Below are 13,816 nucleotides of genomic sequence, written 5' to 3'. Positions count from 1 at the left end.
TGATTTCCCTGACTCAGACAGCGAGAAACACCTCGGGAATTTGGATCCCTCTGGTTCTTTGGGATTAAAAGCCTGCCCTGTGTTTGTTTTCCTAATGATACTATTTCAATCCACTTGGCCAAACACTCACCTTCCCAAATCAGGGCACATTTGGGGATTTAAATGGGATTGGGCTTCTCTCACCTCAGGGGCTGAGCTTCAAGCATGCCATGAATTTCTGCTTCACCCCAGCACAAACTGGGGCTGTAACTCTTTGTCCTCTGGATCCAAAGCTGTCCCCAGCAACCTTGAATAAAGCTTTTTCCTGGTTTTCCCTGTGTTAGACAGGGAATGATTGTCGTCGGTGGCTTCTCCCTCACCCCGAGTTTCCCACACTCCTCCACACTCCAACATTTTTCTGGTGACCAAAACCACCAGGAAAAGAACTGTGGACAGAGTGATTTATTCCATACCAGGATCCCTCTGACCATCCCACTTTTCCCAAAAGGGACTTTCCTCCTTTCCTATTTCTTCCCGGGCACAAATTGTGCGGCAGAGGAGGAGTTTTGTGCTGAACTGGGGCTCCACCGGCCACACCAACTCCTGGCGCTGTTTTATGTCCCCAAATCCCAGGATTGTTGGGGTTGGAAGTGACCTCTGGAGATCTCCCAGGGCAGGTGACACAGGGACACATCCATGTGGGCTTGGGATGACTCCAGAGAGGGAGAATCCGAATTCTCTCCTCCCTGGGCAGCAGTTCCACGGAAAGAAGTTCTCCCTCACGCTGAGGTGGAACTCCTCAAGGTTTCATCCATGGCCATAAACTTGGGATGAGTCGGATCCTGGACTCGGATGCCAAATGAGGAGCCAGGGCCCCACGGGCTCCGCCGGGAGTGGCTCTGGGAGCCGACTTGGCCACTCCAGTCCAGCAGTTCCCATAAACACGTCCCAACAAACTTGGAAACAGCCAGGAACACTCATGGCTAATTCTGGGTTAGGCTCTGCTGCATTCTTGGAGGCCAGGAAAACAAATCCTGGCATTAAGGAGCTGCAAGGACGAGCCTTGCAAAACTCACGAGCTCCCACAAAGCCAAGCTCAGTCCAGGTTTAGAGCTGCAGGAGTAAATTTGAGCCTCAAAACTCTGAAATGAGAAGAATCCAAGGCCAAACAACGGCGGTCACGTGCTGGTGAGAAAAGGGTAATCAACACAAACATGAGCAAGACAAAGCAATTACTGTAATTACCCCTCAAATTTGGTTTGGGGAGTAATGGGGCCTAATGCCCAAATATGACGTTATTTTCTTGCATCAGCCTGGTGGTCCAGCCGGGGATATAAAAACCATTCCTGACTCAGGGAGCTTCCAGCGGGTCCTGTTGGCTTCTCCTCGGTGAACTGAGTAAGTTGGATTCTGATATAACTTCTTCCTACAATAATAAAATAAAAAGAGTCTCATTTTAACAACGCTTGTGTTTAACTCAGGGCTGAATTTTGGATTCGTATTCCGCCATTCTGGAAAGCAATTCTGTTTATTTTCACCGAATAATCAAAATAATGTTGATTATTCATCCAGAAGTGCTGCGGGATCGAGGTTTAAAAATGTATTTGCAATCTAGATAATATTAAAACCAGTTAATTCTTTTGTTTTACGGAAATTTAATGGGTACAACCTTTAGGTAACCTCAAAATACCTCAGCCAGCAGCTTCCACCTGGGGGGGGGGGGGCTGGTTCTGACCTTGTGGCTTCCAATTTTTATCTGATTTTGGGTAGAGGTGGTGTGGAAATTTCAACACAGGTTTTATGAATATTGAGATGGGCAGAGCTACAGTCACCTGTGAATGAGGGCACAACATCCCTGTGGATGTGGCCCTGCAGAATTCCTGGTTTTCCAGTGCAGGAGATGTGGGAACAACCCAAAAAATGTCAGCATGGGAAGTTGCTTTGGGTGCTTTCATTCTGTTTATGCAAAGCTTTGGTTTTATGCAAAGCCAGAATATTCGAATCCACTTGGGATGTTGTGTGCTCTGTGTTTAGGTCTGGTTTTAAATGATTCCTTTCCTCTGGTTTGGTCTCTGATTAGGGTCAAGTCAAGGACAGGGAATTCAGAGTTGTAGCAGATTTAAAGGGTGGGAAGCTCAGGAGAGCATCTGGACTGGGGTTTAACGTTTGGGTGAATAATGGATATTTGGGCATGGTGTTTAGAATGAGGAAAGAAAACAAAAACGGCTTGAGTCAAACTCAGCCCCACCCAGGCTCCTCCAATATGCAGCTAAAAAAGAAATAATCACCTGGGCTGAACCCAGAATTCACATTCCATTTAATCTGCAACAACAGATTAAGCGGCTCCTTCAGCCGATGCTTTGAGGTGGAATTTGGATGAGTTTGAAATGACAACTTGAAATGGACTTTTGTGCAGTTTTCCAAATCCCCACCCTTCTATTTATTTCAAAACCAGAAAGAAGGTGGAGAATTCAGCCCAGGTTTGAGAACAGTTTAAATCCCTCTGGAATTTAAATTTGGGAGAGCTGCTCTCAAGTTTTGTTGTGCTTCAACTTTTTCCTCACGATCTTGCAAAAGGTTTTTATTGAATTTTCCAAGTGAGTTTTGTGCTAAATATCTGAGTTAAAGGCACCTGTTAGGAACTGACTGCTCTAAATCCATAATTATTGATATCCTTATGGATCAATTCCATCACAGGGATGATATTCCTTGGGGTTTTTGTCTCCTTAGCCCAGACTTTGTCCAGATTTGGTCCAGTAAAACCTCTCACGTTGTCCATTCCTACAACGATTTATGCGTTACCCTCATTTTACTGAGCTCCACTTCTGGAGCCCAAATTACAGGAGAAAACAGATGTTAATTAAACAACAGCCCCAAAGGTGTGGTTTGGTGTCCCCAAAGAGGTGGTTTGGTGTCCCCAAAGAGTTGTTTTGGTGTCCCCCACAGAGGTGGTTTGGTGTCCCCACAGAGGTGGTTTGTTGTCCCCAGAGAGGTGGTGTCCCCCACAGAGGTGGTTTGGTGTCCCTCAAAGAGGTGGTTTGGTGTCCCCCCAGAGAGGTGTTTTGGTGGCCCTAAAGAGGTGTTTTGGTGTCCCCAAAGAGGTGGTTTGGTGTTCCCCCAAAGAGGTGGTTTGGTGTCCCCAAAGAGGTGGTTTGATGTCCCCACAGAGGTGGTTTGGTGTTCCCCCAAAGAGGTGGTTTGGTGTCCCCAGAGAGGTGGTTATTGTCCCCACAGAGGTGGTTATTGTCCCCACAGAGGTGGTTTGGTGTTCCCCCACAGAGGTGGTTTGGTGTCCCCCCACAGAGGTGGTTCGGTGTCCCCACAAAGGTGGTTTGGTGTCCCCCAAGGTGTGGTTTGGTGTCCCCACAGAGGTGGTTTGGTGTCCCCACAGAAGTGGTTTGGTTCCCAGGGCTCTGGAAGGTCACCGAGAAGAGCCAAGCAAAGCAGAGCAGGGTGGTTATTGACCCATCCACCACCTTGTGCCTTTCCAGGGGTTGATCTCATCCCGCCGGCTCCTTGGGATTGACATTTGTCCCCTCCTTGCAGGTCCAGCCCAGCCGCAAGATGTCCTGTGAGAAAACCGTGTGCGCCGAGCCCTGCTCGCTGTCCGGCCCTGAGCCGCGCGCCGCCGCCTGCACCGAGCCCTGCGTGGTGGCCTGTCCCGACTCCCGGGTCATCATCTTCCCACCCCCCGTGGTCGTCACCTTCCCGGGGCCCATCCTCACCACGTACCCGCAGGAAACCGTGGTGGGCTCCACGGAGTCGGCCGAGCTGGCCGGGGCGCTGGAGGCGGGCGTGCCCATCGGGACGGGGCAGAAGGGCCTGGAGTGCCTGGAGTCCTGCTGTGTGCCGCAGTTCGTGGCCAAGTGTGACCCCCCATGTGTCACCCCGTGTGCCCCGCCCTGCGTCACTCCCTGTGCCGCTCCGTGCGCTGTCCCGTGCGCCACCAAATGTGCCCCGCCCTGTGCCCCGCCCTGTGCCCCGCCCTGTGCCCCGCCCTGTCCCCCACCCTGTGCCCCGCCCTGTGCCCCGCCCTGTCCCCCACCCTGTGCCACCAAGTGCGCCCCGCCGTGCCCCGTGCCCTGTGCCACCCCCTGCGCCACCAAGTGCGTGACCAAGTGCGTCCCCACCTGCGCCCCGCCCTGTGCCACCCCGTGTGCCACCAAGTGCGTCCCTGAGCGCTCCTACACCTTCTCCACCCGCTGGAAGCACCCGTGCCAGAGGGGCCTCTGCAAGAAGATCTGAGCGCTTTTGAGGAAATAACCCTGGAAAGGAACAAGGGAAGAAGCGAAGGAATATGGAATGTGATCCGAAGGCTGCCGGAGAGGGAAGCGCCGCTGGAAACCAGGACCTTGCATTTAAGTCTAGGATAGAGCTTTAGTTTAGTTCAGGCTTTTCTTTCTTCTTGGGGCTTTGCATCTTCTGTCTGTGCTTTGGACTTTCTCTGCCCAGTTCGACACCGAGCGTGGATCGAAACCGAGGGATTTTGGGAATGGTAGCGATTGGAAGGTCTCGGCAAGTGCAAGGGGAGGGATGTTGGGCTGGAAAGGGGCAGGCTGGAGCGGGTGATTGGTTCGGGCTTTTCTAGGAGTTGGCTCCTCTTTGCATTATTCTCTCTGCCAATGTTGACTCCACTTTGCATTCAAATTAAAATGCTTCTGCATCAAACCCTGTTGGCCTTCTGAATTCCCTTTTTCCTCTGCTCCTTGGGCTCTCTTGGGGAAACTCAGCCTTGGATAGAGGCACAGGCGACCTCGAGGCTCTTCCCAGACTGCTCGAAACGTTATGAAAGGTAAAATTTAGGGTTTGGTTCTGCTCCAGAGGTCCCTGTGCCGAAATGGGCTCTCAGTCACATGACCCAGGAACCTGTGAGCAAAACTCCTAAAGTTTCCTGGCTCTGCATTTTCTGGGATAAAAGATTTTATTCCTAAAAATTCCTGGCTCTGCATTTTCCGGGATAAAAGATTTTATTCCTAAAAAACCTGGCTCTGCAATTTCCAGGATAAAACCTTCAGATTGCAGCAAAATGGGAATTTTTACTGTCCTGCTCATAACCAGCCCTGTTTGGGGATTTTCTTCCCTCTAAACAAAGGGAATTGAGCCAAATCCAAGCTTTTCTCCACATTTCTGCATCCAAACTTTCCTGAGCTGCTTTTCCAAGGACTCTTCTCCACCTCTCTGTGGTGACAGGGAGGGACCCGGAGCTTCCTTGCTCCCGGTCAAAGGCCCAGATTCCAAGAGCCGGTGCCAGCAGTGGATCCCTCCAGGCGGTTTGGGATGTCAGGCGTGTCCTGCCCGTCCCATTCCAAGCAATTCCAGGCGCTGTTTTTATCCTAAAAATTATGTTCGGTTCATTCTTCCCTAATGGCCACGTTGGAGTGGCTTTGGAATTCCGGGTCATTACCTCAATTACCCGCACCCCAAAATATCCCAAGGCAGAACAAAGGGAGCCAGGACGCTTCCCAAACACGCCTGGACCTGGAATGTTAATTTAATATTAATTAGCTCTTATTTGGGTTATGTTCCCTAAGACTGGAATAAGTGATTTGCGGGGGGGAAAAAAAAGGTCATAATTTTCATCATTTCACACATTTTTATTTCTTTATCTTCTCCAAATATATATATATATATATTTTTTTTTTTTTTTTAAGTAAATTGATGGTTTTCACCCTAAAGTTGCTCTTCTTTTATTTTATGGTGCCAATAATCAATATTTGGGAATGTTTTCAGTAAGGTCAAGTTTTAAAGAGGGGCTCCCAAAATCCACTGGAATCGCCCAGCCCGGTCATTCCAGAAGTTCACTCCCTTCACATTTTGAAACAAATTTGGATTTTTTAACATTGAAAAAAATTAAAATAAATAAAAATAAATAACATTTTCTTGAGAACCAACCCCAAGTTACCAGGCTAGGAAAATTCCATTTCCAGCAATTCCCCACCAAATTCCTTGGAGAAAGGAAACCTCCAACTTCTTTGTGGACATCCTTGAAAAACTGTAACATTTAGTGGCCAAAAAAATGGGATATTTGAGGAGAGACGTAAAACAGGAAAACCTGAGGATAACCCAGCTGTGGATAAACCACCAAAACCACTGGAGAGACACTTGGAAAAAGTCAGGAATTCCTCTTCCCACTGCCGGGAATGTCCCTAAATCCCTGTTTACGACCCGAGGCCACTCCCAACACTTTCCCAGTGGTTTATTTTTTTGGCATCGCTGCTGAGATTTTAGGGAAAGCACGGGGGGGTTATTAAATCCCTTTTTATAGAAGAGATAATTGCTGCCCTCCGGGAATCGTGCTGATTCCATGGAGGAGCTTGGATGGGATCCAGCTCTTGGTATCTCCCTCCACGTCTGGCATAAATTATAGGATTTCCTCAACCCCAAAGGGAGGTTTTGATGTTTGGCTGCCCTGAGATCGATTAAATAACCCAAATAAATAACAAATAATTAAATTTGGTCTGGCAGCAGGAAAAAAAAAGGAGACAAGGAAGGAAGAAGAGATCATTGGGAGGGGAATTAATTTGGATTTTGAGGGAGGGACACTCAGAAGTAATGAAGTGTCAGGAGAGTTTATAAAAATTAAACGTTCGGAAAGTCTGGGATTTTTGGATCCATTTGGGGCTCCACAAAATTCCATGGATTTATAAATATTAAATGTTCGGGAAGTCCGGGATTTTTGGATCCATTTGGGCCTCCACAACCGGGTTTATACAATTTCCATAAATCCCTCTCCTCTTTTCGTAGGCTGCTGGTTTGTGCTGAGAAGGAAAAGCCCTCGGGGAAGGCAATTCCTGCTGGATTGTGCAGGATTTGTTCCTTTAGGGTGTCCCACGGAACGGGAGCATCCAACAATTATCGGGATTTATGGGCTCAGTAAGGAGATAATGAGCCCGTAAATGCTAATCCCAAATCTGCTGCTGGTTCCTCAGAGCGGCCCGGAATTCTTTCATTCCTGCCCAATATTTTCCCTGATTTATCCTCCCCGCACATTCCAAACTTCCAGAACTCGACTTCCCCTCCTCAAGCACGAGTTTTAGTGAAAAATGAGAGAAAACAAAGCTGAGATTTTCCTCAGACCCCGAACTCAGGGCAGCCGGTTGGGTTCCCTCTGTAATCCACAAAAAAAGGGGAGGATTTTGGGATCTCCATTCTCGGGCTGCTCGGAGGCATTTTTGGGGGGTGTCCCCCTTTCTCCGTGGGCGATTTTGAACCAGCTGGGCGGGTTTGGGGTCACTGAGTCACCCCCAAATCCTAACAAAGATCTTGGTGCGGTCGGGTCACTTCTCCTTGAATTCCTCAGGGATCAGGGACGAGCCCAGGAATTTGGGATATCAACACACCCCTGGCACCTCCATCATTATCTTATCTCTTATCTCCGAGGCTGGCTGAAGGCTGCGTCCCCTCGAGATAAGGATAAAGGTGATAAGAACCCCGCAGGTGCCTCGGACGGAGGCTCTGAGGGGTTTGGGTGTGAGAGGGACATGGGGATGGAGCGAGGAAAGGCTGGAGATTGAGATTGGAGATCGGGATTGCCCAGGCTGGGGAGGAGAAACTTTGGGGTGACCTAATTGTGGCTTCCAGGACCTGAAGGAGCCGACAAAAAAAAAACAAAAAACAAAAACAAAAACAGAAACAAAAAAACAAAAAAAACCCAAAAAAACCCCAAAACCAAACCAAACCAAACCAAAAACCAGCAAGGGAAGAGGCAATTTCCAAGGGATGGAGGGGCAGGATAATGGAATTTCACCTCAGCATCTTTTAGAAGTGAGCGGCCCTGAAATACATCGGGCATTTGCAGAGACAAAACATTTCTATCCCCAAAATTGTGTAAAATTCCTCGTTAGATTTGGGAAAACTTCGGCTTAAATGCCCCGGTGTTGAAGGAATCCAAATCCTGTGGTTTGAGGATAAATAAATCCGTGGGCTCTCAATTTCTTTGGTGAATTATAAATTTCTTTGCACCAGGGATAATAACAAAATTATCCCTGGAGAAGGAGGGTTTATATAATTTATGCTCTATGTTTTTAATTCGAAAAGATTAATTCAGCTGCCGGGCTGGGTTTTAAACTTTTTTAACGGCATAAACTCCGATTTTAAACTGGGTTAATCCCCTTATGCGTCTCTTCCATTGATAAAACAAATTTTCACCCTACAAAGACCAGAAGTTCGTAAGATTTGAGGAAAAAGAATGGGTTTTATGTCAAAGAAAATAACCTTGACCTGCAGAGCTCTGCGGGGTGTCCTTCAGAGGAAAAAGAGATCAGGTTTTAAAGTGAAACTATTACTCATTATCAAGTTCTGAACGTGCAGCAACCCGTCATTAATTTGATAACAGCAGAGTGCTTTAATAGCACCGAGGCTCTTTGAAGTCCTTAAATCCGGGGGGGGAGAAGAAATAAAATAAAATAAAATGAAATAAAATAAAATAAAATATTAAAAAATAAATTAAATAAAATATTTAAAAATATTTTAAAATAAAATAAAATTAGATAAAATATTTTAAAATAAATAAAATAAAATATAAAAAATAAATAAAATAAAATAAAGTAAAATATAAAAAATGAAATAAATAAAATAAAATAAAATAAAATTAAATTAAATTAAATTAAATTAAATTAAATAGGAATGACTCCGGGAAGTGTCGCCTTCCTCAGAACCATCCCACGGGATTGGATCCCTGCCAGAAAATCCGGGGTGGAAATCAGGCAGGGGAGAGGAAGGTGCCCAAATTCTGCTTCCTCCTGCCCCATCCCTGAGTTCGTGCCTGGGAAATGGGAGTTTTCCGTGGTTTTCATGGAATTATGGAACGGTTTGGGTTGGAAGGACCTTAAAGAGATGCAGTTCCCGGGTAGGGACATTTTCCCGCTGTCCCAGGTGGCTCCAACCTGGCCTTGGACGCTTCCAGGGATGGGGAATCCATGGAATAACCTGAGCCAGGGCCTCCCCTCCCTCCCACGGGAAGGATTTATCCCTAATTGCTGACCTAAACCTCTGGAACGTGTCGCTCCTGCTCTGTGACCACAGGGTGGACCCGATGATCTCCAGGTCTTTTCCAACCTAAATAATTCCCTGATCCCTGCCACAGCGATCCCGGAGCATCCCACATCCCTTGGCAGATGGATATCGCTCCGCAGGGCTCGCAATTAACACCCACCGCGGACAGGGGTAATTAGAGGGCTCCGGAACGAGCCGACAACCCCCGATTTGCAGCTAAATGAGATAAAAATCAGCGACAAATCGGGCCTGGAGCCTCGGGGCGCTGCAGGAACGGGATAAAAGCGCTCGCAGCTCAGGGCTGTTTATCCGCTTCTCCCAACTTTCCCTCTCCGCTGGAATCAGGTGAGCCCGGGCTCATTCTTTGAACACTTAGAGCTTTTATTTTAATGTAAAACTCTGTTTTTATCTCTTATTTTAGTGTAAAGCTTTGCTATTATCTTTTATTTCAGTGTAAAACTCTGTTTTTATCTCTTATTTAGTGTAAAGCTTTGCTGTTATCTTTTATTTCAGTGTAAAACTCTGGTTTTATCTCTTGTTTTAGTGTGAAGCTTTGCTGTTATCTTTCCAGTGTAAAACTCTGTTTTTCTCTCTTCTTTTAGTGTGAAGCTTTGCTGTCGAGCTCTTTGCTGCTACAAACGCTCCACTGAGAGCTTTGAAAATGCTGAATCTGGGGGGGTAAACTGAGATTTAGGGCCCTCCAAGGCTTTTAAACACTTTGCACTGAGCACAGGGCGGGTTTAAACTCTCTCCGGCGCTTAAACAGCCTCACTTTGAATTTTAGGATGGTTATTTTGCAACTCTTCGCTGTGAGCTGCGCCCCAATTTGAAGGTGATGGGCGTCCTGATTTCCCCGCTGTGTTTTAGGCTCGGACCTGACCTAAACCCTCTCGCGGGCTTTGCAGAGCCGTGTCTCACTGCGGGGACCTGTGCCAGCCCCTGACCAACGCCTGCAGCGAGCTCTGCGCGACTCCAAGGCCGTCATTTACCCCCCGCCCGTCGTCCTGACCTTCCCGGGGCCGGTCCTCAGCTCCTGCCCCCAGGAAAGCGTCGTGGGAAGCTGCAGCCCCCTCGCCCTCGGCCGCTCCGTGGGCTCCGGGGGTTCTTTGGGGTACCGGGGTTATGGGAATGCTGTCGGCTTGAGGGGCTCCATCCTCTTCGGAGGCTCCTCCAATGCCTACGGGGGTGCCTGGAATTCCAGCCGGTCCTCCAATTGCGGGTGTTCCTCGCTGGGAAGGGGGAATTGCGGCCCTTTCCTGCACCGCCAGTACAGCTCCTGCAGCCGAGGGAGTTGTGGCTCCTGGTGAAAACTTCCCGGGGATTCAGTTCCAGGGATGTGAGGCTTGAATTGTGGGGCTGCGCTAAGGAAAGCAGGAATTCTTGTAGGGATTTGGGGTATTAAAGGTCCTGAGGTGTCTGTGTTAATTCTCTGTTGTTGTGTCTTGGCTCTGCTTCTCGTGCAAATTAAAAACCATTTATTGCACCACCCTGGCCTGGGGTTTATTCCACCTCTCATCCTCCTGAGCTCCCTCATTTCCCTCCCAGATACTCAATTTAATTCCCTGAATCACTCATGGCGGTTTCCTTCCAGCCACAAGTTCTGGGTAACTTCGTAAAGGGGGAATTTTGGCCCTTCAGTATCAGAAACAATAAAATCCTCTCGATATCCGGAGAAAATCGAGCTGTGTACACACACCCTGCCCGTGCAGAGGCTGGAGCCAAGACTTTTCCGGGATAGACTGGAAATCCATTCCTTTGGAATGAGCAGGAGCCTCGAGGGAGAAAAGAACACTTTTAAAGTGTCGTTAAGACACTGAGGTCAACTCCTTCCTCTTCCTGAGATGCTGACGGGATGGAGAGAATCCCTGATCCCACCGTTCAGTGCAGTTATTTAATTCCAGAATCCTTTAGAATGGAAAAGAACCCCAAACTTTGATGGACCAACATCATTTCACCCAGCCCAGAGCCCCGAGTGTCACCTCCAGGGATCCCTCGGACACCTCCAGGGCTGGCCACTCCAACCTTCCCTGGGCAGCCCCTCCCAAGGCCTGGCTGCCCTTTCCAGGAGGGATTTTCCCTGGAAATATCCACCCTGAGCCTCCCCTGGCACAGCTCGAGGCCGTCCCCTCTTGTCCTGTTCCTGTTCCCTGCGATCAGATCCCAAATCCCCCCCTGGAAGAGCCCGAAATTCCCCCCTGAGCCTCCTTCTCCCACCCTTTTCACCTGGAATCCTTCCAGAAAATTTTAGGAACATCCCCATGCTGTGGATGAAGGGACAACGCCCCAGCAGCCCCCATAACTTTTTCTTTGCTGTGGTTTTACACCCCCACGAGCCTGGGGCTCAAATCAGGCCCCATCTGAGCATCCTTGGCCCGGAATTTCCAGAAATTTCAGGAGAAAAGGAAACCAGGAAAACAAACAAACAAAAAATCTTTGCAGTGCAACATCATCTTTAATTGAAACAGGACCAGAATTTCATGGGAGCAGCGCCTGCTCCAGGATCCACATTCCCAGGATCTGCTGCTGCCCACCGGGATCCTGCTCCTCTCACAGCCTCTGCTCCCTCGTGGATCTGGATTTTCCTGGGTCTGGGTTTCCCTGGGTCTGCATTCCCAGGGAATCCCCGCAGGGCTCAGCAGCTCCCACGGTAATACCGGGAGTACCGGGAATAGCAAGGGTAGGAATAGCGAGAATAGCAGGAGGAGGAATTCTGGCCACCAAAAGAGGCTCCAGGCTCGCAGGAGCCAAAGGAACTTCCCATTCCCGATGGGAATGCGGATCCCACGACGCTCTCCTGGGGGCAGGAGCTGAGGATGGGCCCCGGGAAGGTGATGACCACGGGCGGAGGGTAGACCACGGCCCGCGAGTCCCCGCAGGAGGTGACGCAGGGCTGGCTCCAGGCGCTGGCCAGGGGCTGGGGACAGGACACCTCGCAGAGCTGCTGGGAGGACATCGCAGGGGCTGGAGGTGACCCTGGGACACAGAGAGGGGACAACGTGGGGGACAGAGCAGGGGAGGGCAGAGGGGAGCCCTCATTTATTCAAAAATTCGCATTTTCAACATTCGTATTTCCAATATTCGTATTTCAAAAAGTCGTATTTCCAAAATTCATATTTCAAAAATTCGTATTTCAAAAATTCGTATTTCAAAAATTCGTATCTCCAATATCCATATTTTTTAAATCATATTTCCGTTATTCATATTTTCATATTTCAAAAATTCCTATTTCTAATACTTCTTTTCAATATTCATATTTCCAATATTAATATTTCCAAAATTCATATTTAAATTTTCATCTTGCCAATATTCCTATCTAAAAATTAGTATTTACAATATTGATCTATTCAATATTCATATTTTCAAATATCCATATTTCCAAAATTCATACTTAAATTTTCATATTTCCACTATTCCTATTAAAAATTATTTACACTCTTGATCTTTTCAATACCCATATTTCAAATATTCATATTTCCAAAATTCATATTTAAAATGTCATATTTCCAATAATCCTATTAAAATTTAATATTTACAATATTAATATTTTCATTATTCATATTTCCAAATTTCATATTTCCAACATTCATATTTCCAACATTCATACTTCCAACATTCATATCTCCAATATTCATATTCCAAAATTTACTCCTCTATAGCTAAACAGGAAAGTGTTTTTTGCAGTTCCTATGAAGAAATAATGAAGACTAAACTCTAAATCAACAACATCTTGTTAAGATCAGGTGAAAATTAACAATTAACCTGGCAATTAAATATTGATTCCAAACTCAGCCACCTGGGATAGGGGAGGACGTCCCTGCCCACTGGAATGGGATGAGCTTTAAGATCCCTTCCAACCCAAACCAATCCATGATTCCTTGAATCCATCGCTGCCAAATCCCAACCACCCCAAACCCTGCCAGGATGGAAGAAATTAGAGAATATGCGTTTTTAAATGAATATTCTTAAAATAAAAAGATCTGTTTAGTGCTCAAATGAACGCATTAAACAACCATTCTATAATCGCATAAAACCCAAACTTTCAGGTCCCTTCCAACCCACGGCGTTACCAATCTCATTAAAACGACTTCTAAGCCGGACTTACTCAGGTCAGCACCAAGAAGGAGTGCAGGAGAGTGAAGGGTTCCGTTTTCCAAGGACTTTTATACCCTTCTGCGGGGTCTGAGCCACACTTGGGGCACGCGGCCCTTCCCAAACTTCCCTGGATTTGTCACTCCAGGGGCGGAGGAATCCCGGCACGTTGGGCAATTCTTGTTTATTGGGATGGTATCACCGCCAGGGCAGTGATCTCAAAAGGGGATTCACCCTTCGCTTCTTCTTCCTCATCCCAGGAGTTCACTTCCTTCTTCCACTTTTCCCAGCTTCAGAGCAGAAAACCCCCACATGTAACATTTTTAACAACTCTTTTGTACTGAAACATCACAGGGGTTTGAATTCAATACATTTACAGCTGGAAAATCCCATTCAGCTCCTCTCGCGGCGTAAGGAGCACAGAGCGGAGAGCGGGGTCAGTTCTGGAGTCCGTTCTGGGGTCCTTCTGCGCCGGAACTTGATGACTTTGAACTAATTAAAAATCAAAATAATTGCTCGCACAGCTGCGGGTGACTGGGGTGCTGATTTAGATCGCCCATGGCCATTCCCTCCTGCAGCAGGAGCCGCGTCCCTGCCCCGCCAGGAGCTGGAATCGGCATTCCTGAGAGTTTTCCGAGTGGGATGGGAATGCTTTCTTTCCTTTATTATAAACACAGACGTTGCCCCGGCCTCGCTGCTGAATTCATCAGGGTGATTACACCACGGAGAACAGAAATAAAATCAAGTCTAGACC

At 47.6% G+C, this 13,816-nt stretch overlaps 1 protein-coding gene and 2 long non-coding RNA genes across 4 annotated transcripts; 2 read left to right on the top strand and 1 right to left on the bottom strand.

The window, feature by feature from the left end:
• Positions 1-1,028: 1,028 nt before the first annotated feature.
• Positions 1,029-4,647, top strand: LOC125318251 (keratin-associated protein 10-3-like). 2 transcript variants are annotated; one of them, XM_048288841.1, is made up of 3 exons: positions 1,029-1,178; positions 1,292-1,377; positions 3,526-4,647. In XM_048288841.1, the coding sequence occupies exon 3, from the start codon at positions 3,544-3,546 to the stop codon at positions 4,222-4,224; it is 681 nt and encodes a 226-aa protein (XP_048144798.1). In that variant the 5' UTR covers positions 1,029-1,178; positions 1,292-1,377; positions 3,526-3,543; the 3' UTR covers positions 4,225-4,647. The 2 variants fall into 2 exon arrangements, with proteins under 2 accessions (XP_048144798.1, XP_048144799.1); XM_048288842.1 differs by having other exon boundaries at positions 1,149-1,167.
• Positions 4,648-8,625: 3,978 nt separating this feature from the next.
• On the top strand, positions 8,626-10,459 carry LOC125318330. The gene is made up of 2 exons (XR_007200322.1): positions 8,626-9,318; positions 9,576-10,459. It is a non-coding gene; the product is annotated as an uncharacterized LOC125318330 (long non-coding RNA).
• A 946-nt stretch (positions 10,460-11,405) lies between these two features.
• LOC125318329 lies at positions 11,406-13,701 on the bottom strand. The gene is made up of 2 exons (XR_007200321.1): positions 13,076-13,701; positions 11,406-11,946 (listed from the first exon to the last, which is right to left on the bottom strand). It is a non-coding gene; the product is annotated as an uncharacterized LOC125318329 (long non-coding RNA).
• Between the last annotated feature and the right edge of the window lie 115 nt (positions 13,702-13,816).

This window comes from Corvus hawaiiensis, chromosome 29 (assembly GCF_020740725.1).
Source record: "Corvus hawaiiensis isolate bCorHaw1 chromosome 29, bCorHaw1.pri.cur, whole genome shotgun sequence".
NCBI classification, from domain to species: domain Eukaryota; kingdom Metazoa; phylum Chordata; class Aves; order Passeriformes; family Corvidae; genus Corvus; species Corvus hawaiiensis.
This window is presented reverse-complemented; position numbering and strand designations above follow the sequence as displayed.

What these genes read in the sequence shown, in the direction of transcription:
- LOC125318251 (XM_048288841.1), top strand. Translation starts at nt 3,544, where the DNA reads ATGTCCTGTGAGAAAACCGTGTGCGCCGAGCCCTGCTCGCTGTCCGGC.